Here is a 24,277-nt window from a genome sequence, read left to right on the forward strand (position 1 = left end):
TTGGTGACACTGGGTCTGCGCCCAGAACGGATGTGGGATCTGCGCCTGTAGGAGCAGTCGATGGGCTGCAGAAGTTGTGGGGCAAAGGGCTCGTGGATCAAGTGGACTTGACGAAAGACCGCCCTCTGTCGTTCTTCTGTGGCGTTGTGGGCTTTGTGCGAAGATTCCTCCATATGTTGTGCGACAAGACCAACCATCATGTACGGTGGGGGGCTGTGCTGTCGAGCAAGGAGCGCAAAGCAGCATTCATGGACTTATGTCTTGCTGCCCAAGAAGGTGTATCATTCCCCACAAGCACCCTCAATCGCTTGGTGGTGGGGAAAGACCAGGCTACAGGCCTGTGGATGTGCCGTGGTCGCATCCAAACCGCGAGCACGAGTGATGGCATTCCCCTGATTCCATATGGAACGCGGCTTAGCACCCTCCTGGCTGAGGAGGCCCACCGCATCAACCATGAGGGGGTTGCTGGAACAATCTTGCGGATAAGGAGGAAGGCTTGGATTGTACAGGGGCCACGAGTCGCACGCCGGGTGATCGACCAGTGTCTGGAGTGCCGAAAGAGGAGAGCTGAGTTAAGTTCTCAAGTAATGGGTGATCTCCCGGTGGAGCGCACAAACCCAGCACGTCCATTTGAATACACTGCATTGGATTTGTTCGGGCCATACACCGTGAGGGACTCTGTGAGACATCGTGTAAAAAAGAAGGTCTGGGGTGTGGTTTTCTGTTGCATGGCCTCGCGGGCCATTCACGCGGACTTGGTTGTTGACCTGTCAACTGAGGGATTTCTCCAGACCTTCCATCGGTTCACGGCTCTTAGAGGCCATCCACGCAAGCTGTGGTCTGACCCGGGGACCAATTTCGTAGGGGCAAGACCTGCATTGGTGGACCTCTATACATTCCTGGCGACCATAGACAAGGATATGGTCCAACACAGAGCGGCGGTGGCTGGGATCGACTGGAAGTGGAAGTTCAGCCCAGCAGATTCACCTCACCGCAACGGGGCAGCGGAAGCAGCTGTCCGCATCATTAAGAGAGCACTGAGCAGTGTGGGGGAGGCTGAAGACCTGACGGCTTTGGAATTCCAGACTCTTCTTTTCCTCGCTGCAAACCTCTCTAATGAGAGACCGATTGGTGCCCGGACTCAACTCCAGGAGGAGTCCGTGGACATCGTTACGCCCAACTCGCTTCTATTGGGGCGAGTGGATCCAGAGGGAGATACTCGAGGCTTCGACTTCCCAGCTTATCCTTTCAGTCGGTTGCGAGCAGTCCAACTGGAAGTGGATAAGTTTTGGAAGAAATGGAGTCAGCTGGCAGGTCCTCACCTCTTCGTCAGGCAGAAATGGCACGTTTCGTCCCGGAACGTGTCTGTCGGCGACGTGGTGTGGATAGCGGACCAGAATGCGCTGCGAGGCCGGTTCCGGCTGGGCCGGGTCGTGGAAGCAGTTCCAGATGGTCGAGGTATCGTCAGGGACGTCAAGGTGCAGACTTGCCCTTGCGCGCCCATCAGCTGGTCCCAGGTGAAGAAGAACGAGGTGTCGTGGCAAACGACCATTCTTCATCGTGACGTGCGGAGGCTGGTAGTCCTCGTTCCGTCAGAAGATCAACAATAAGTTGATTGACTAGTCAACAAAAGACTAATGACTGTGTTTGTTGTTTGAGTCCAGCACACTATTAGGCTTAAGTTTTCTTTATTTTGTAGCCACTTTTTTTGTTTGTTTGCAAGACCTTTCAAGTGGCTGTGTTGAATGTTTATTTTGTGTGCCTAGTTATATGTAAATAGTTAGGACCTTTTAATACTTTTGTATTTGTGCGTATTAGCTACAGTATGTGTGGCCTGTTTGTTTACAACACAGTCCAAGTAGGAGGTGTGGAGTTATATCATCATATAATTATGCAAACATATATATATATAAATCATACATGGAGTGTTACTGCCATCTAACGGCTGTCTGGGAAGTGCACTGTAAAGGTTTATGCGCATGCGCCAAACTTGTTTTCGTCAGTGTGGAAAAGTTTCCGATGAAGATCAGACCTGGAATTGGTACGTACAGTAAATGTATATATATAACGTTGTTCCAAATATACCATCTAAAATAGTAATACTATCAATAGCATGCTGTGCTCATGATCAATCTGTTTTTTAATCCTACAGTTAAATTACCTACCTGCTGCAACTACCGATGCTCAACAAAGACAAAGAAATATAGACTATTGTGATTACTAGGCCAAAGCAAGGCGCTTATATTACACAGACTGGCATTGTATATTTTCTTTCTCCAGTTTATTCTCAGGGTTTATCTGTATGTGTATTTTGTGTATGAGTGAGTGCGTGAAAGGCATAAAAAGTAAAAAGACACGTCATCTCTTTGTTTGTTTAATAGCACAGTGAAAAAATAACAGCCGAGTGATTTTCATATACATGTGTCTGACCATCGGACTCCTTACGGAGGGATCACACTCCCAAGATAGGAACGTTTTATAGGCCTGTTTTGGTAAAATTCCGTACAGTCATACTGTATCATTATCTGGTATTGTAATTAACAGGGTTAAGGGCTGTTCACACAGTGAGCACTTCTACTATAATTATAAGGAATATAGTTTCAAAAAACATTTAAAATGTTAGAGTTCACAGCACTATAACTATAACGATAACAAATATAATGGTGAACAATAATAATATTAGGACTCAGCGTGAATGGCCCTTTAATTAATCTGGATTTAAATATCAAAATGACATGTCAAGGCAATATTATTGCCATGAATAAAATAATGGTATATTAATATACAAGACCGCCATCGATTTGACCTTCCATCACCTCACTGGGTTCATGACCTAGCTCTGTTCAGTCCTCTTTGACCCTGCATGGGTAAATGCACTAATAGATCACAGATATAAACAAGCCTTCATGGAGTTTATTGCACCCTATATTACCCACACAGAGACTAGGACACCGGCTGTGGGAGACTGGGGGTGGTGTGATGGAATTATGGTGCGTCTACTCTCTAATGGGATTTGGTGATAATGCTATGACCTCAATGTCCCTCAATCAGAAGTCTGTGTGTGTGTGTGTGTGTGTGTGTGTGTGTGTGTGTGTGTGTGTGTGTGTGTGTGTGTGTGTGCGTGCGTGCATGCATGGTGGTGTGACTCTGTGCACATGATTTTAGTTCAATATCATTTTTTTAGGCTTTTCTTTCTTTATCTAGGACAGGGGTCTTTAACAGGGGGTTCGGGGCCCTTAGGGGGTCCTCAGAGATACTGCAGGGGGGGACTTGATTTTTTTTTACATTTTGACATTAAACACTTAAATCCTCGCATCCCTATTTCTGGGGGAACATTAGCTAAAACTAGCAAAATGAGCTTTAGATCGACTATTTTCGGCAAAGAGGTTTGATGTAGAGGGGGAAAGAAGCAGACCAAGAACGTTTAAAAAGCATTGAACAACAAACTTTAATTATATGATATACTACATTTAATAAATACTTAAATTGGGTCAAATGTCCGCCAAATATGACGTAAATGTGTGGCAACACAAACATTAAATGCCATTGCCAATGAAGGGAATATGTACGTCATAATGTAGACGAGCATGAGATGATCTACGGTGATGTATATTGATAAGAGCGCCCCTCACTTCACACATGTGTGATCTTTTTCTTCTCCACATAATGATTCACCAGGATCCTGGATGGCTTAACATAATTGATATACATATTTTTCTGAATCACTATGGAAAAATGAATGGCTGATTTTTGAGTGGCACATGAATAGAGTCAATTAGACTATTATGTTCACTCACTCATTCAGTCATTCAGAGATACAGTGCAGCCTTCATTTCTATTTATCTTGGTTTTAGGGATGCACCGATCCGATACTCGTATCGGAGATCGGCGCCGATCCAGGCTAAAATTCTAGATCGGGTATCGGTGGCAAATGGGCCGATCCATTATCCGATCCGATCCGATAATTATGTGTAATTACAGTATGAAAACAACTCTACCTCCTCTGTGACACAGCAGTGTAGTATTGACAGTATGACATGTGGAATGCAGCCAGGCTAGCCTGCTCACACATTAACCTGGTCTAATTGTTGCACAGTTATTTAATAAATAATTCAGTGCATTTATATCTGTGTTTGTTACATTTTGTTTTACAAAGTTGGGAAAGTAATGTTTAAGTCAAGCCTTGATGTTGCCTTACACAAAATAATGATTCCAGACTCCACACAGTGAGCCATACAGCTACGTTTCTTTGTGGGGGGTATCGGATCGGTACTCTGTATCGGCAGATACTGGACCCCCATGTATCGTAATCGGTATCGAATGCCAAAAAGCCGGATCGGTGCATCCCTACTTGGTTTTGGTATCTCTCCTGTGTTTCATTCTCAGAGTTGTTGCTGCTAAATAACACCTGCATTGCCCCTCTGGGAATCAATACAAGTTTAGCTTATCTAATCTTACAGAATAACAGGCCAAACTCCAATTAATTAAATTATGTATTGAATATGAGCCTCACTTTATCTCTATGGTCGATAGCAAGAACTGTTGTTGTCAGGGTAACACTTTCATAAAGTGCTGCTATCCCATTCTTCATATTTATTACACGTCCTGCGCTTGCACCCTCTGTACTTATGGATTTATGCTGAACGCAGCTGGCATTAATTCAAGTCAGCGAGGGACGGGTTCATAGGTGGACATTGAGATTGGGCCTTGAATGCAGCTCGCACAGAACAGATTGAGTGTCTGAAGGAGTGGGGAGGTTATCGGACTGGCACACTGAGAGAGCCAGAACAATTCACCGATAGTATTAGGAAGTCTCCACACGGCAGGCGAGGCTCCTTCCCTTTGCCCCTGAGAATAAATGTGTGCATCCAGAAGCCAGAGCTGCCTCTCATCACTCTCATGGTCAATATTGCATAATTATTTTGAAGAAAAATGGACTAATCCGTAGTAGAGTACCACTAATAATAACCCATTTCTCATTAATGAAGATGAATTTGGCTGTTCTGTTCTGTTCTGTTCTGTAGCTTGTGTTTTTGCTGCAGTGTCTGCTGCTCGGAATATATAATCCACTAGTCCTGAATAAAACATCAGTGATGTCCTCAATACTGATGCAGGGAGAGATACAGCATGTGAGGGAAAGACAGGCTGAGGGAGGACAACAGAGAAGAAAAGGGGGACACAGGGGGGAGACGTACATAGAAGAGGGAAGGAGAGATATTCAGGGAGAGAACTAAACAGAGGGAAGGAGCTGGTAATATCGATCTCACTCCAGAAGCTTCTTTAGAGGGCATCCGTGTTTAAAACAGAGGGAAGAGACAGAAGCAGACAACCGCACCAATATTTGCTTTCCACGCTCAGAGACAGACTAAATTCACGCAGACATTCATTTTCACCTCAGCACAGCAATCACACATCCCCTTTTATCTATGAAGTAGACAAACATCTTTAAGTCCAGGGTATTTTAGAAGGACTCTCAGACAAGCTCTTTCAAAAGCTGAACTTGAGCACATGAGCATGGTTGACATGGCATTCATGTTTCAGTACTAACATTAACCTACTAACACAGCGTAGCAGCAGCATTAAGCACAGGGCTGTGCAAAAGGGAGGACAGACATGGTCAGTCTGTCATTAACCTCTGGATGATGTTCATGGCTTACCTCTGACACTGAACCTTTATTATCCCCTGTCCTCCATGGCTAATAATAACTTGTCAGTCGTCACTGGTCATGCCATGCAGGGTCTAGTGTTGACATTTTACCGCTGATATTTTACATTCACAAACGCAGCTTTGCTTGTATTTCAATAAAGAAGATGGTATTTTATGGTAATGTGCATATCAAACCTCTATAATATGGCAACATGTAAGTGTTGTGCAAGTAACCAACAACAAACGCTGACATTGTTTCATGATTTGAATGATATTTATACATTTTATTTAAATTTCATTATAATTTTTTTCCCCAGTGCTCCTCTGGGGATAAACAATACAGTCAAGTTGTACTTGTCTCTCATTGGGCATCCATTCTCTTTGGTATATGTCGCCACCTAATCATAGCAACATGAGTTAGAATTCCCGTCAATTCCATCAATTGGGTACAAATTGTGAACACAATACTCACAAACGTACAGCATATACTGCACATTCTAACTGTAACTGCTAATTCCAGACGGTGTTTCTTCATAGTAAAAATCACACCCATGTGAAGTGAGGGGCGTGGAAACACTGTCTGGAATTAGCAGTTACAGTTAGAATGTACAGTATATACTGTACGTTTGTGAGTATTGTGTTCACAATTTGCACCAGAGTGACGGAATTGACGGGGTGCATACTTAGTTTAGACTAGTCATTGGTTAGACATAAGGTTGGTGAGGGGTGCATTAAGACGACCGGATTAAGGTTGGTGAGGGGTGCATTAAGGGTTGGGAGAGGGTTAAGGTTAGGTTTAGGTGTGCTGCCCCTTACTCTTCAATTGTGTGAAGGGAAGTTACTCACTCCACTCAAACGTATACGCTGGCCTTATCTTGTGTGCACACACAATGCTGCTCATTGTACATACAGTAGTATTTTGCATGTAATGATTTATCCAGTGAAAAACTATGTCAATGTAAATGGGATCTACACTATGATTGATTGATTGATTGATTGATTGATTGTATGTAAAGAGCACACGGTACAGTCCTGAAGACATGAATGCTGCCTGTGACTGCAAATTGTTCTTGTTTGCGGACGACTCAGCACTCCTGATCTCGGGCGAGAACCAAATGCAAGTCGAGGAGGCTCTCAGTTCCAAACTCACCAAAATCTGTATACTTGGCTTACCGATAACGAACTCCTACTACATATAGGTAAAACAGAATCTATTCTTTTCGGTTCCAAACATTCCCTCAGTAAGGTCGCAAATTACTTTAAGGTTAAATTTGTAATCTCCAGCAAAGAAGAGATTACATATTTGGGCTATATTCTCGACAACAAGCTGACAGGTGAATGCATGGCAACAAAGGTGATCAAAAAAGTAAATCAAAGAACAAGATTCCTGGGCAGAATTTCCTCTTTTGTCAACAAAAGTCCTCTCAAAACGAATTATTCTAATTCAGCCCTTCTTTGACTATGCTTCCACCTTTTTTCTTCAGCATCACAATGTCACTTAAAGGACCACTTTTCAACCTATCTTCATATAATTGGTCCTCACTAATGATCATGATAAAATTGGACAATTTTTTTCCATTCAGTCTGTGTCTCATAGGAGGGCTGTGGACAGTTCAGAGTCCCATCCACCAGTGACATCATCGATGGGGAATCCAAGCTAAAGAAACATGCTTTCTAGTCCTGAAAAAATGCAATACTGTGATTTTTTTCAACCCTAAAGCATGATCATCAGGTCTTATTGTTATATAAGGAGGTATGATATTTTCAAAAAAGTGTACAGTATTTGTTAAAATGTTGTTTTATGTGGGCACGCCCACCAGTTCATTAAGTATGCCTGGTGGTTGGTGATCCACCTGAACTGAAGCCGCACCGCTGTAGTTGTATGATAAAGGGGGAGGGGTTAGGGGAGATAGTGTGATGTCACTATATTACCGTTTATTTCATTGGCCCGTTTGACTGTCAAGGGTTCGGCCTCCAGGAAGAAACCCTAAATAAAAAGTGAATACACCATTGCACATAAAAACGACTCCAGGGTGTCTAATGAAGTACTGTCACCTCATAGACACATGAAAAACTGGAAAAATACATATTTTACAAAAATCACGGCACTGGTGGACACGTTTCTGAACTGCCCACAGCCCTCCTATGAGACACGATTATTAGTGAGGACCTATTATATGAAGAAAGGTTGAAAAGTGGTGAAGTGGTCTTAAAAGACTAAGCTTCTAACAAAACAAACTAAATCGACTACTTCTCAGCCTGGGGCCCCATGACCCACGTCTTTCCATCGCATTTTGCTAGTATAAACTGGCTCCGGGTAGAAGAGTTAAGCAATTGAAAATGGGTTTAACATTCAAAATTGTAAATGCAGCCTTGCCGTCAATGCCCTCAGTACCCGCATACCTGACCAACTACCTCAAAAAAGTGAGTGACCCACAGCCACAACAGAGGGTATTAGGGTGACCAGATCCAAACTGCTCATTTGAGGGACAGAAGTATTTCTTGTGTGGGACAAGTGGGATGGGGGGACCCCGTCCCCCCATCCCACTTGTCCCACACAAGCGATACTGGAGTACCGGGTTAGCAACTTACTATACTTGAGTTGCTATTAACCCATTCTGACCTGAGATCAGATTCATACGAGGTTTCCACTGGACACACACTGGTCTGATTAACCCATTCTGACCTGAGATCAGATTCTAGAAATGTCAGTCGCTCTTCAATTTTTTAAAAATAGCAGACCTACAAGCTCGTATCGCGCCACTCGGTGGCGCGATATGAGCTTGTAGATCTGCTATTTTTCAATAGCTAAAGCATAACATAATGCTGACACCAAAATGGGTGCCCGTTCAGAATGGGTTAAATGCCTTGATGTCATATTCGACCATAGGCCTATTGGCTATCATTTATAAACTCCTCTGGTGTCTCACATTTTATCATGCTTTATTTTTATTTGTATGCTATTTTAACAGGCTTAAAAACACATCTTGCAGGAAGAGACAATGAGAGAGCTTTACAACAGAAGGCCAACTATTAGGGGACTAACTATTAGGGCATTTGAACACTGATGCAATTGCCTGTCATCAGTCACAATGTGGGACAGGGTCTCAATCTGTGGGACACCTGAACAGTCTTGGAAATGAGGGACTGTCCCACGCAAAGAGGGACATCTGGTCACCCTAGAGGGTATGCGCGTAACATAATCATCAAACCCGGAAGTAATGCAGGAAAGCCTACTGAGTGGCAAAAACTACTTTCTGGCCTTGACAGTCCCATTCATCCAGGTAGTACAGTAACAGCTCAGTACAATTCGTATCAAGTCTATCAGGTTACTGTAGGTGTTAAGAGTCATGTGACAGTGTCCCAAGACCATCATTTTAATGTTAGCAGGGATATTGGATCGTAAAGAAATCAACTGCAGTTCTCTGGCAAAGGACAGCTAGACCAGTTCTGTAATAGTCCATTGTAAGGAAAGAGGTGAGTAGCTATTTTATACCCACTCTGGTCAGCAAACTGTCACTTCTGCTTCAATATATATGAGTTGCCGGAAAGCTACCCAGAGATAATGTGCCATTTTGAAAACTCGGGATAAGACATTTGTCCCCTGTAACCAGCATGATAGATGTGAGCAAAACATATGGCCATGTGCTTGGCTGACCAAAATTAATGCTTTTCTTTTTTAGAAAATGCAGCAGGGGACGACCTGCATGGGGCCCCAGGGAGAAGTCTCAGGCCTAATGGAAACATTTCAGTAAAATGGACCCTAATGCTGTAACTAAAAATATGGTGCTTTTCCTCTGAGGGAAGGCAAACGACTGGAAAGTATTGCGTGAATAAATCCACACAACAGGACAGGCAGGTGTTATAACGAGTGGAATGGCCCTTTGATGCAACACTTTTGCACGTTTGCTGCAGTGCAGCAAATGTGTTCAGTAGCAGCAGTAGCCTAGAGGTTAGGAATGAGCTCGTGACTTGGAAAGCAGACGGTCTAGATGGGGAAAAGGTTTGTCTCCATCAGCAGATATTATTGAGCAAACCAGTTAACCTGGAGTGGAGCTACTCAGTGCAGTACTGTCGCTGTAGTGGGCAGCTCTAGTGTGCACTTGATCTGTGAGTATGAAGCGCTTCTGTACTGTACTGTACTGTACTGTATCATGCTTTATTTTTTATTTGTATGCTATTTTAACAGGCTTAAAAACACATCTTGCAGGAAGAGACAATGAGAGAGCTTTACAGAAAAACAATCAGTGATCGATATCGGTCCCAAAAAACCTGATCGGAGCATCCCTAACTGGCACACTTGCACAACTGTGAGAGAGATGGTTTTTGGTTTAAAATACAAATATATATTTTAAAAAAAATCAACTAAATTAAGTTTCCTCAAATCTGTATGCATCCTGCACATAATTCTACATTCTGATCCCTGCTGTACTGTACTGTAGCACCACAAGTACAGACAGAACTAAATTAAACTAGAACTGCACTCTGTCGAGTGCCTACTTGCTTGTTGCATAAATGGCCTACTAGTGCGCAAGCAGAGCATGCAAGTACTGTAGACCGCTACAAACTTTCAAATCTCAGCCTCTGTGAAAGAACGTTTGCAATATTGAATTATTAGGTTTAGCTATTTGCTACGTACCTTGCTTTTGGAGGGAAAAAAAGTAGTATTTTGAAGTATGATAATGATTACTTATGCCTGTTATGGCAGTGTCAGATTACATACATGTATACATAGGGGCATTACCTTTAGTCCACCCGATACTGAAACATGTCATTGTTATGTCACCATCGATAACCAATTATACCCTGGCATTTGTACATATCTATATATGTACATATGTCCCTTTCTGGGCAAGGTTTTAGAAAAATGTATCTTTCATCAATTGGATGTGTTTCTACAGAACAATAATGTGCACAACAAATTCCAATCTGGCTTTAGGAAAGGCCACAGCACAGAAACAGCACTTGTAAAAGTAATGAATGATCTGAGGGTGTCTGCTGACAAGAAACATGTATCCGTTCTCTTACTTCTAGATTTAACGGCTGCATTTGACACGATTGATCACTCAATTTTAATACAGCGTCTGGAGCACTGGATAGGCCTGTCTGGTACGGCCCTGTCCTGGTTTTCCTCCTACCTATCAAACAGAAGTTACTTTGTCAATCTAGCCGAGTTTGACTCAGACAAACACGACATCAGTTCTGGTATTCCACAGGGCTCGATTCTTGGCCCTCTGCTTTTCTCCTTGTACATACTGCCACTGGGCGAACTCATTGCCAATCACGGAGTCAATTTTCATTTCTATGCTGATGATACCCAATTATATCTATCTGTGGCTCCAGATGATCCCTGTGCTTTAGACCCGCTGCTTACCTGTCTGTCTAGCATCAAATGTTGGATGAGTGAGAACTTTCTCAAGCTAAATGAGGACAAGACAGAAGTTCTCATAATCGGCTCTAGTGAGCAGAAAGAATCAATATTAAGCAGACTTGGCAACCTGACTGTAGACAGTAACAGTACAGTAAAGAACCTGGGGGTTATTATTGATTCCGAATTGAATTTTAATTCACACATTAATCATGTTACCAAGATTGCCTTTTTTCACCTTAGAAATATTGCACGAATCAGAGCCTATGTGTCCTTGGACGATGCAAAAACGCTAATCCATGCCTTTGTTTTCTCTCGGCTTGATTACTGCAATGCACTTTTTTCAGGACTGCCTAAGAAAACAACTGACAGATTACAACTTGTCCAAAATGCAGCAGCCAGAGTTTTAACTAGAACTAAGATGAGAGAACATATTACTCCAGTTTTGGCATCACTGCACTGGCTTCCGGTTGTTTTTAGGATTGATTTTAAAATTCTCTTACTTGTCTATAAAGCCCTCAATGGTCTCGCACCTTCCTACCTACATGACTGCTTGCCTAAATATGTCCCAAACCGCCCGCTAAGGTCTTCCACTGCTGGCCTGCTCGCTTTGCCTAAAAAAATGGCAACTAAAAAATACGGGGAAGCAGCTTTTTGCTTCTACGGGCCATCGGCATGGAACAAGCTCCCTCTGTACCTTCGTCAGGCAGCCTCTGTAGACATTTTTAAAGCTCAGCTCAAGACCCACTTCTACAACATTGCCTTTAAGTGATCTTATATTTTTGGTTATTCATGTCCTCACTGTATTGCATTACTGCTTGTTTTTTAATGTCGTTGCCTTGCTTTTCTTTTATGCTTTGCTTTTATTTTATTCTCCATTGTTCTGTAAAGCACTTTGAGCTGCATTTGATGTCATGAAAGGTGCTATACAAATAAAGTTTTATTATTATTATTTATATGTATGTATATATATATGTAATTTCTTAGTGGTATAATGTGGTTACTCTGGTGGTTTGGTTCGTATGTTCCTTTAATCCACCCGACACTGAAACATATCATCATTACGTCACCATCGTAAACCTTCATCACGTCATGGGACATACGCTTCGTAGCATGACGGAAAACATACCTGCACGGTCTGCTTCGTGCCAGCATATGACGTCATATCATATGCTGCTAAGGAACATAATCATCGTAGCACCTGACTGATAACATTACTTTCACGCTCTGCTTGCGCAAGTAATAACTGGATCATTAAAGCAGCTGTCTGTGTCCCATTCGTGCCCAAATATGGAGATCTCTGTATCTGTCCGTTTGCCTGCGTCCCTTTCATGCCCATATAGCCTACAGTACTAGAGGTTCAGCCCTCACATCTAGAGTTTGGGCTGATATGCAGCCATCACACGTCGCACCACCGATCCGACCAATATGTCTGAGTCATATAGTGTCAAGGGGCTTTGTCAGAGACAGAGAAACCGCTGTACACGTCTGTCTGTGTCCCATAGTATATGCCCATACCCTGTATATTGTCATGCTCATACATGGGCATATCGGTTGTATCTGTGCTTCTGGTCAACTTATGCTATATATGTTCCATATGCCCAATATAATGTGCATATGGAAATACGACGTTGTGCATATAAATGTCCCTCGGGTCATCTGCGATACGTGCGCCGATTTCGTTTATTTATTGTAAGATGAAATCAAAAGAAATAAAAATGTAAAACCAGTGAAAAAGTCAAAAGTATACAATAGCTTGGTACAGGCTCAAACCTTGGCTGGCCAGAAGCAGTCCACCATGCCATTCCCATGTTGATCCACAGGATTTTTTTTTCCTATTTTTTATTCAAACTAAATCGGTGATAAATCCACCTTAAAATGCTCTGCTTCTCCCTCCAGGTGATAAGTGAGTGAACTGCCACTGTTCACCTTCACTTCCATTATAAAGGGAACAGTGTTTACACTGCAAATCAATACAATGTACTATTGGCATTTTCTCGCTCTACAGAAAATCTCTTCACAGAAAATATCAGATCTATAAGCTCCACAAGTCCCCCCCCCCCCAGAATAGGAATGCTAGCGTTCAACAGGACTGGACTGTGTATTCATGGTCTGTGTCATCTACTGTAGAGTTAGTATCCATGGACCTGTCTGTCCATTCATCTACTGTAGGGTTAGTATTGACTATCTCTCCAGTGATGACTAGTGCGTTTCTGTCTGCTCTTCCCTCCACGGTCTTCTCATTCTTTTTCACCACAAAACAGGGTTTAAAAATGTCCTTCTGTCAGGGGTCAAATCTGCGGGTGGTACATTGCAAACAGAGTAATAGTTGTGCGTTTTCAAACAAAAATATAGTCCATTTTGTTCCTTTACGCTGCTTGCTCATTTATCCATGTCTCTCTTTGTGCCCGATTCTCTCTCTCTCTCTCTCTCTCTCTCTCTCTGCTTCTCTCCTTCCTCCACTTTCTACCCCATCTGTCTCTCCTTTTGCTTCTCTTTCACCCACACCTCCATCTCTCTCTCCCTCTCTCTCTTATCTGCCAACTGGATCTGTTATGCTCTGCACTGCAGTAGGACTAACAGGCATCAAGCCATGGCTGGATGAGTCACCCTCACACAATCTGCTGCCCTAAAGCCCTGCAGGCGTCAGCCACATACAGGGGCCCCTGTGCTGTTCCCCCTAGGCTCACACTTTGTGCTTTGAATTAATAACACATACAGGCAAGCACTCGCACACATGTATGCAACACACACACACACACACACACACACACACACACACACACACACACACACACACACACACACACACACACACACACACACACACACACACACGTGATATTATTATTATTAGCCTAATAAGCCTATATCATTTGCTCCATTTACCATATTTGAGGCCAACCGCACAAGGTGGCCTCTGCACATTGCACACAAGGCGATACCAGTATAGGCCAGCCACATATAGGCTATACTTACATTTGTTAAATGAGAAGCCACCGCAGTATGCCATGTTCTTGTCACATATTTGACACACAGCCTTTGTTTTATCCTCAATCAATATGTAGTACTACTGTACTTCCATACTGGAGATTTCTTCCCACTTGTTGCTGCCGCCATGCTTGCTAGCATCTTCTAAGTTCAAATAATTCCCTCATTAATAACCCCTCCCCCCTCCTCACCTAGACTCGTCATCAATAGAGCATCGCAGTCGAGTGGCCCAGGAAATGAATCGCAATGCATTTTGCCCATAGGCTTTTCTTAAAGTATTTACTTAAAGATGGTTAAGCCGCGGACAAAGCCAACTCGGGTCGTGACAAATCATGACAATGAACACAATATTTTGGACCGATCAAATCATTAGAAAGAAGAAAATAAAGGCAGGAGACAACACTATTTGTTTTGTTTTTCTTCTTATAAATTATTTGATCGGCCCAAAACATAGTGTTCATTGTCATGATTTGTCACGATCCGAGTTGGCTTTGTCCGCGGCGTAACAGTCTTTAAATAAATACTTTAAGAAAAGCCTATGGGCAAAATGCATTGCGATTCATTTCCTGGGCCAATTGACGTTCTGAAAGGGGGAGGGACTGCGACGCTCTATTATCATCATTGACTGTGTACGTGCGTGATTCGTGCAGTCCACTGTGTTTGTCTGTCTCCTGCTGTCATGCAGGACTTTCAAATTATTGTAAACACAACATGAACATAGTACTCTTATTATGCAATATGCATATCGAATTCTCGCCGAGATATATTTTTGAGTTAATGAAAAAAATATATATATATATATTTTATATAAAAAAATAAAAAATGGTTCAAACCCATTAATTAAGATTCGAGTGCCAACCCTAACGAGCGAATATTCGAACCTTGAATGTTTGGGGACAGCCTTAACACACACACACACACACACACACACACACACACACACACACACACACACACACACACAGTATTCTATTCCTAATGAACACAGGAAATGTTTGGACACATGTATGTACAGTAGCCTATATGTACATCACACACAGCAGCCTAGAGGTTAGGAATTAGCTTGTGAAATGAGCTACCGGTATATACAGACAGAGAGAGAGAGAGAGAGAAATTATATATATATAGAGAGAGGGGGGGGGGTTATGAGAATATGAAGATTCTGTTTATTATCTCACACCTCAAAAAACAATACAGCATTATCACTACTCACAAACTGTCAATGTTTTTATACTCGACATTTCAGCCATTCACGATAAGCAAGATTTTTGTTGGCGCTGGTACATTATTCTGAATGATTGAATCCATTGACCTCTGTATAAAAGATAACAGCTAAACGTGCACGACTGAATGTGCGTGCGTGTGTGTGTGTGCGTGCGTGTCCAGCAGCTATCATTGACACACAGTGTTGTCGTTCGGTTTATTATAGCCCATTGCCGTGCCATCACAAATACACTAGACTGGAACTGACACATGTAGGCCTACTGCAATGTGTGTTGGAATGTGTTTCTCTGCACTTGCAGCCAGTTGATTGTGTTGCTTTCATATTGGGTGCATTCAGTTATGCGCACCAGGAGCGGACATATTAGTATGTATTGCACAGCGCGTTCAGTGCGCTTATATCCGAACGCACCCATGTGTTAACTCACATTGAGCCCAGCTTTTTGTCATTCATGAATCTCACAACAATATCCCAAACAGCACAGTTCACACAGCACACTGATAAGAGGAAATCACCTGCTTGTCAGGAAATTTCACAGGAGTTTTCACATGCATGGATTGCATTCGGCAATGCACACATGACATGCATGAAGCCCATGCAATCAACAAATGACAGGGTAAATGGTCAATGGTCAAAGTACAAAGAAAACAATTAACTAGTATTAACTAGAATACCAGGTATTAACTAGAATACCAGGTATTAACTAGAATACCAGGTATTAACTAGAATACCAGGTAAAATAAAACATAACATCTGTCAACATTTGTGGACAAGCTATGTCTATCAAAATAACATGCATAAAATATGCGAACAATTAATCGCACGCATGCACGTACACCCGCACGCATGTGCGGTTAGGGTTAGGGTTAGGGACAGTGTTAGTAATGCGGTGGAATATCGGCCTTCAGAATGCCGGTGTGTAACCGTTGACATTACTGTACTAAAGCCTCCCTCCACCTAATATCTGCTGCCCCGAGCACTGGATAGCATATAAATATAATACTGGTAAGAGAGATTTACAGTATTGAGATTCCCAGGCCAATTGCCATTCCCAATAGGGCATAGCAGTGGCATTTTCGGGTTCCATCGTTCCAGACCCCATTCATTTTTCCTACTATTTATATCAATTATTTTAAGCCATCCATGATCCTGGTGATTCATGGCCATAAAACATTTGATTCTGTGAGAAAAAAATAATTGTAAAGTTCAAAACATAAGATATTTTATAGTAATAACATATTATTATTAAATTATAAGAATTGCGGGGCGCCCGCTGGCCTAGTGGTCCAGGGCGGCGCATGTCACATATGACGTATGCAGCGCGTTGAGTCACGTTCATGATGACCGTTGCTGCATGTCTCTCCCCTTCTCTCTCTCTCCCTCTTTTATAGGGAATAATTGTGAAGTGAATAAGAATAATTGTAAAGTGCAAAACAAAGGATATTTATTATAGTAACTATTATAGTAATACAATATTCTTGTCAAATATTATTATTATTATTTTATTTTTTTACAGAATCAGTTGTTTTATGGTCATGAATCACCAGGATCCTGGTTAGTACGGCAATGTCAACAATGTTGAACTTTGCCTTGGGTGCCTTGCTATGTTTTTTTATGTTTTTTACTCAATTGCTGTTTCATAATTGATTTAAGGCCTCTGGTGTGCTTGCATGTGTGTGTGTGTGTGTGCGTGTGTGTGTGCGTGCGTGCGTGCGTGCGTGCGTGCGTGCATGTGTGCGTGCTTTAGCCACTTGGCTGTAGACGATTAAATGGGTACTCTAATAGGTACTTGAAGGCAGACGGGTGAGAAATAATCATTTGACTCAGCAGACAATTAAACAAATCTTCATAAGCTATAATGAACAGCCATGTACAGTATCATTATAATGATTTTTAAGCTAATCGACACAACACCCTAGACCTAGAGACCCAGTCGCCCTAGCCAAGACTCTGTAATGACGCCCCAGTTATGACTGCAGACTCAAAAACCCTTTTTCAGCCCCTTCATAGTTAGTTACTCTACCTCATACCGCACTCCTCTTCCCCTGTGAGTTCTTGTTGCCTATTATTGGTTAATTGTTTACGCATTTTATGCATGTTATTTTGATATACAAACCGCTTTCTTGTCCACAAATGCTGACAGATGTTAGGTTATTTGAACTGGTATTCTAGTGTAGCACTTAATTGTTTTCTTTGCACTCTATCACATCATTTGTCAGGCATTTTACTCTGTGCACTTTTTGGTCACTCGTGGCTGAATCTGCTAAATGCCTAAATTGAAGCAGGACTGCATCAAAAACTTCAATAATAATTACATACTGTATTTAACAAGTGCTACAGTACTATAAATGGTGCATTTATATAGCACCTTTATCCAAGGCGCTTTACATAGATTGTGCATTACATTCATCCGCATTCACACTCACATTCATACACAGATGGTGGAGGAAACCATGCAACATCACACCAACCTGCCAATCATAGGGAGCAATTAAGGGTTCAGAGTCTTGCTCAAGGACATGACTTCAACACTAACTCTGGGAGAGGCCGGGTTCGAACTGGGAACCTCGCAGTTTCCACCCGGCCCTTCTTCCCCTGAGCCACTGAACGCTCCACTATCATTGCATCGTTCATCAGATGATGCACTTGTATTGAAGCTGTTCCAGCTTTTTCTTATCTAACAGGATAGCTGGAAAACACACCCAAGTAGTTACGCCTGAGGAAGAGATGTGTAGTCTAAGCGCCATGAAAACCAGGCGATTTCCTCTTATCAGTGTGAAGTGACACTGTGATTTTAATATTCAGTGACATCAATATGTTTTATTTAGTTTTTTATTGTTATTCATTCCCCCTTTTGTGCCAGGATATCTTCATTATAAAACATAACCGTTCCTGAATTCCTGCAGATGGAAACATATCCAACACACCATTGACACCAACATAGCCAGGGCAACATTGATCCATCACAACATGGATCAACATTGGCTGTACTGTCATCGGTGAAAGTCAACATATTTACAGATATGCCAATGGCAGTCAATGAGTCAAATATCCTCCAATACCGATATACAGCTACTATACAGTAATTGACATTGACAAAAGGATCTATGTGTGATATCTGTACAGTTAGCAAACCATTACAGCCAACTTGAACAGATATCGGCTATCGTTTCCCTGATATTTACCAGCAACCCAACTGTAGAACTGTAACCCAACAAAGATTTGCATCTTACCCGATCTCGTTATTTTTGAGGGCCGCTAGACCCTCCCATATTCAGCTTTTAGTGAATATAGAAAGCTTCGTCACACACACACGCACACGCACACGCACACACACACACACACACACACACACACACACACACACACACACACACACACACACACACACACACACACACACACACACACACACACACACACACACACACACACACGCCTGCTATGTCTCTTCTGCTGCAGTGTGTTGAGAACTATTTGTACATCTCTCCATCTGTTCCAGTGAGGCTCATTTGACTCATCATAGCTCCTGCTTAGGGCAAAGTGGAGTGGACAGATTTCATAACAGCGTTCACCTCTAAACAAATACCAGACACAAGCCACTGCATCTGAGGAAAAAATATCTGTTATACGATCTGCTGTTAAGAAATTACTGGAGAGAAAATGCCACAGTCAAGGCCAATGGCCTTATCAGAAAATGGATCATTATATTTATAACTGTGATTTATGACTGGACATATATGCAGAATAATGACTTCATGGTCACGTGCAACGGATTGGTTGGTTGGTTGAAAAAGCAATTTCCGGTGGAGCTGCTGGGTTTTACCCTTCATGCCCTGTGCCTTCTCCCTGCTTTAGCTTATGACACCCGTTATTGAGGGTCCAATGTCCTTGAGATGTGTTTTCTGCAAACTGCCCAGTGATGGACTGTATAGTGTGTACTGTGTAGGCCTACAAGAAAGAAAGTGAGAATGTGAATGCAAAGGGAAAAACATACAGTAACAGTGATGGATGGACTGTACAGTACAGGGGCCAGACAGAAGAGTGCATATACTGCAGGTCTACATTATAGTAGAAGTATGGCTGCGATGAATGTTGCGATGAATGTTGTGTATTGGTACATGGACACATCAGACAATTCAAGACATGTGCATGTGTTCTAAATGACTAGGTAATTGAGCATGTGGGTGTCTGTGAGAGAAGGTGAGATAGTTAGCTAATGTGCAGGTGAGTGTGTCAGTGAGACAAGATTGAAATTTGAATTGAATTGAATTGAATATGTGAATATTTAAGTGTGTGTGTGTGTGTGTGTGTGTGTGTGTGTGTGTGTGTGTGTGTGTGTGTGTGTGTGTGTGTGTGTGTGTGTGTGTGTGTGTGTGTGTGTGTGTATGCCTCATAGAAAATAAGATGACTCATGGAACTGGCTGCTGGATATTTGATGAAGAAGGGGACCTTGCACGAAACGTCAGTGCTGCAATTAAAATGTCAAATCTTCCTCTAAAACTCTCTGCTCTCTTAGCTATGGTCCTTTCATGACAGCGTTCTGCTTCATGAAGCCCAGACTGGAGAGGTGATATCGAGCTGGCTGTCACACAGCAGGGAAATGGAGATAGCGATATCTGTCACACACAAGACGCCAAACTCTCACAGCAGCAGGTTGAGGTAGTTACTGAAGAACTTTGTATGGTTCTCTGGGAATGATTCTGCAAAATGCCCGAATTGTAAACTGAAGCAATTAGGCCAACATTCAGTGAAAATAGGTAGATAGAGCACTAGCCTATAGGGGACAGGACAGGACAGGAGAGGAGAGGAGGGCATATAGACTCTATTATAGAGAGCAGAGGATGGTGCTGTGAGCCAAGAGAGCAGATGGTAATTATGGATGGAGAGAGGCCTACAGAGACAGGCCATCTCTGAGGCAGGTATATAACGTCAAAGCCATGCCTAATGGGTCATAGACATTTTCCCATTCAAAAGTCCCATAACCCCCCTTTTTTAGGGCCTCCTATGTGCAGCTTTTGGTGTATGTAACCCAATTTTTGTCCCAAGTTCTCCAACACAAACATGAAATGCCATCGACAATGAATGGACAATTTTGGGTGCTTGTGTAAACACAAACATTTGCGTAACACAAACATTGATGACGAAGGTGAGGACGCAAATGGTGACTGGCCAGAATGAGATAAATGGTAAAAGGTAAAATGTTGCATTTATATAGCGCCTTTATCCAAGGCGCTTTACATAGTTTGTGCATCAATTCACCCATTCACACACACATTCATACACCGATGGCGGCGGAAACAATGCAAGGCACCAACCAGCACATCAGGTGCAATTAGGGGTTCAGTGTCTTGCTCAAGGACACTTCGACACTAACTCTGGAGGAGCCCGGGTTCGAACTGGCAACCTTGCGGTTACCATCCGGCCACTCTACCCATGGGCCACTGCCATCAGATGACGTATGCCCCTCACTTCACACAGGTGTGATTTTCATTACTTAATATAATATTTGTGTTAAAAATGAATAAAATTAACATTCAGCTTTAGAGGCCAGGTTGAAGTCTTCACAGATAACTGGTTTAGATGGATTGCTCATATCTCGACAATGAGACCTGATTTTGTTTAAATTAATTTGTTTAACCTGTAGAAGCAGATACACCTGTTTGAGGTACTTGTATTTATGATCATCAATAGAGAAGAGAGGCAGTTTTTCCCCCTTGTGTGTATTGTATGTATATTGTCTTGTTTTGTATTGTCTGTATTGTCAATTGTCAGTCGTTTCGTTTTCATGTTTGTCTGATTAAAATTCAATAAAAAGTAAATTGAAAAAATAAAAAATGAATAAAATGAGTCCAGGCATTGTATTCATATTATAAGTTTGGGCGGCCTGAACACCTATGTCACAGCCACTCCAACATATGTTGGAGTGTCAAACTCATATGAGTTTGTGTGTCTATTTCTTATTATTCCGCCCCCTGTGACGTCACGTGGGTCTATACATCATCACCATTTTGTCATCATCAAGGCACCACTCACTTCACACTGGGTGTGATTTTTTCTTAATTTATCCAAAGAAATCCAGTCACTTATTTGTAGGTTTTATGGTTAAATATAGGATCACCAGGTGACTTACAGCATGTAACCAGATAGATCCCTGTAAGTTTAACTTAGTGTTTAACTGATTTCACACCCAATGATCAGGTTAGTAGGATACTGTAGGTATGGTAAGTTTTTAGTCATGTGGCTGTTTACAAGTGATGGGAGATAAAGCTTCCCACTGCGCCCAGTCTGTACCGACTCATCGCCCTCAGGTAGTTGAAAATAGATACATCAACCCATGTAAACCATCCCGTGCAGGCGTGCACCCGACATGCACTAATATAGGCCACAACGTGTGACGTGAGTGTACAAATGAACCCAGAAATAAGGTGAGACTATATTGGCCATCTGACTTTCTTGGTTCATTCATAAACGCCATGGAGCTGAATTAAATTACATGCCACCCATGTTTGACCCCGGTGCAGTAGTTGACATCCAGTCGACTCCTGGCTATTATTAGTGTGGTGATTCACTCCCTGCATCCTCCTCTGTCACACTGAACTCTCCTGGAAATGGACAGAGATGCACACAGGCACACGCCATTTACAGGCAGGGCTCTTTAGATAAATAATGAGTGACTGCTAGAGACAGAGAGAGAGAGAGAGAGAGAGAGAAGGAAATGGAAAGGTAATGTGAGAAAGGGAGCGAGAAGGAGAGAGAGAGAGACAGACAGAGAGAGAGGCAGAGACAAATGAAAACGTACACTAATGTGAGCAAAAGAGAAAGTCAAAAACCAAGCAGCAGAGGCTGGTTGTCAAAGATTATGGTCCAAATTAACTGATGCACTTTGAGTCAGCCCAGCTAGAGGCCTTCTGCTGGTCTGAGCTAACTTGTCTGTTTGAGCATGCCACACACAGTCTCTGTCCGAAATGAACCGACCCCCCACCACAACACAGAATACAAATCAAAGCCACATAAAGCCCTTGAGATCTAGCATTTTAACCGTTCTACATGCCTGACTAAGTGCATTACAGCAGTGGTTCTTAACCTTTTCTGGATCAGGGCTAACTGGAGGCATTTGTGGCCCACCCATCTGACCACTTAACACAGCTGCCTGTTAAGTAGTCAGTGCATGTTTATTTTAATGATCAATAAATCGTGTTCCTGCTTGGATCAAGTTCATTCATCAGTATGAAATTAACTCATTTTTCAAGGTTTTGAAGAAAGAATATTATATATTATTTTGTATTAAAGGTATATTCAGTGATTTCACTCAAAAAACCTTAGGTTTCGTTTTTGGCTGTGGGACCCAGCCTTTCGTCCAATCAGGATAGAGAGTCAAAAATGAAACCTAAGGTTTTTTGACCCCCAGGGGTTAACTGGGGACAGGGAGGAACTCCTTATATGGTCAGCACACTCTATAGTAGGGAGGATTATCACAACAAAACAAAAAAATAAGTGATATTTTGCAATATCCTCATGGCCCACAGGTTGAGAACTAGAACACAATACAAACAAAAGAGATGTATTATTAAGCCTATTAGAGAGCAGGCAGAAGCTCATTATTTTACTGAAGGATCAAAAAACAGGGGGATGTCTTCCTACTCTATAATCTATTAGCAACTGAAATTAACGATTTATATCTACTTAAATGAATAAAAAGTGTCAAATATAGGCCTACAGTTAACGTTTTTGACACCACACACTATAGTAATGAATCCCTATAGGCCTATATGGCTAATAAAGAGGACCTCCTTCTTAATCTGAACATTGACAATAAGTAGGTATATAGAGAGCATGAATGCACATTAAAAAAAGAAACAGCATGTGCAGCCCTGCAGAACATTTCTCCTGATAATGTAGCATAACAACATAATCAATCTCAGTCACCTTGAATTGATTACCCCTGCATAGCATTTCAGAAAGACTGATGATTCGCATCCAGCTCAGATCGAGGCCAATAACACATAGTTCTAGCAGTCCGAGTAGACCGTGAAAGATGCGCGTGTCGAGCATTCAAAGGGCGGCGAGGTCATCCGCTACGGTAGGTTAAAGAAGGATTTGCTCGGAACTGCATTATGTAACATCTCGTGATTCTAAAGAGAGTTCCAATATAGTCGCAATTAAACGGTGCTGCCTGCGAATGCCGTGTGCACGGCGAATGTCATCTGAAGGGTAGGGGAGCTTTATGCACGACACCTCAAAACCATCACCAGACATTATAGCCTATTGCATTTTCATGTGTCAGCGCATAACAACGAGTAGGCCTATCCAGTTTTCTGCTCAGAAACACATCAGCATCGGTAAGCCATAGACAGACATAAATAGACTCGCTGTGCCAAAACAATTTCAAGCAACTCTATTTCACCCATGGAGCTCATTGGTGCACAACAGCAGGCAATAGAGAGCACACTGTTCCCACGTTACCAGTGCGCACCACCGCAGGCTTGCGACATAGTTTATGCAAATGATCCACGTATGAAGTCATTACCGCACTCTCCAACAACGGCCAGTTTTGCAATACTGGCAGGCTAGTGTTTCTAAATTCTCCTTACCTGTGAGGCTTTGTGGAATTGCTTCTTGAATCCCGCTACGGACATGGTTATATTCTTTGGATCAATGGTTGTAACGTGAACGGATGCTGGTGGAGGACTGTTCGGTGAGGGATGACTCGGTCCTAATGGTGGCGGGTTGATAGAGCAAGGCAAGCCCCTGTGTGTGTCTGTCTGTTCGTAACCAGAAGGAATCTCCTGTGAGCGGTACGTGTGTGAGGTAAAGCCGTGATCGGACGGACTGAGCGTACGTACGTACACAGCGTCCCCGTGACGTAGGTTCGGTCGTGACCAGGCCCCTTTTAAAGAGGCCGCCGGCGGCGAGTCCTCGCAGAGATACCGATGATAATTGTCACGACATCCTTAAAATGATTTAAATGAATTTAGGCTCCGATAATGTTGTTCATAAAAGTAGTGGCGGATAACATGACAATATATGAGTGACTATTTCTCTCTTT

At 42.4% G+C, this 24,277-nt stretch overlaps 1 protein-coding gene across 1 annotated transcript in view; it reads right to left on the bottom strand.

Moving 5' to 3' along the window:
- Positions 1–23,990, bottom strand: part of sh3gl2a (SH3 domain containing GRB2 like 2a, endophilin A1) — a 74,986-nt gene extending 50,996 nt beyond the window's left edge. The window contains exon 1 of the mRNA XM_083765759.1: positions 23,823–23,990. Within this exon, the coding sequence (XP_083621885.1) occupies positions 23,823–23,867 (45 nt within the window). The 5' untranslated portion in view covers positions 23,868–23,990. The remainder of the gene's footprint in view (positions 1–23,822) is intronic.
- Between the last annotated feature and the right edge of the window lie 287 nt (positions 23,991–24,277).

This window comes from Protomyctophum parallelum (genome assembly GCF_964188405.1).
Source record: "Protomyctophum parallelum genome assembly, chromosome: 5".
Lineage (NCBI taxonomy): Eukaryota > Metazoa > Chordata > Actinopteri > Myctophiformes > Myctophidae > Protomyctophum > Protomyctophum parallelum.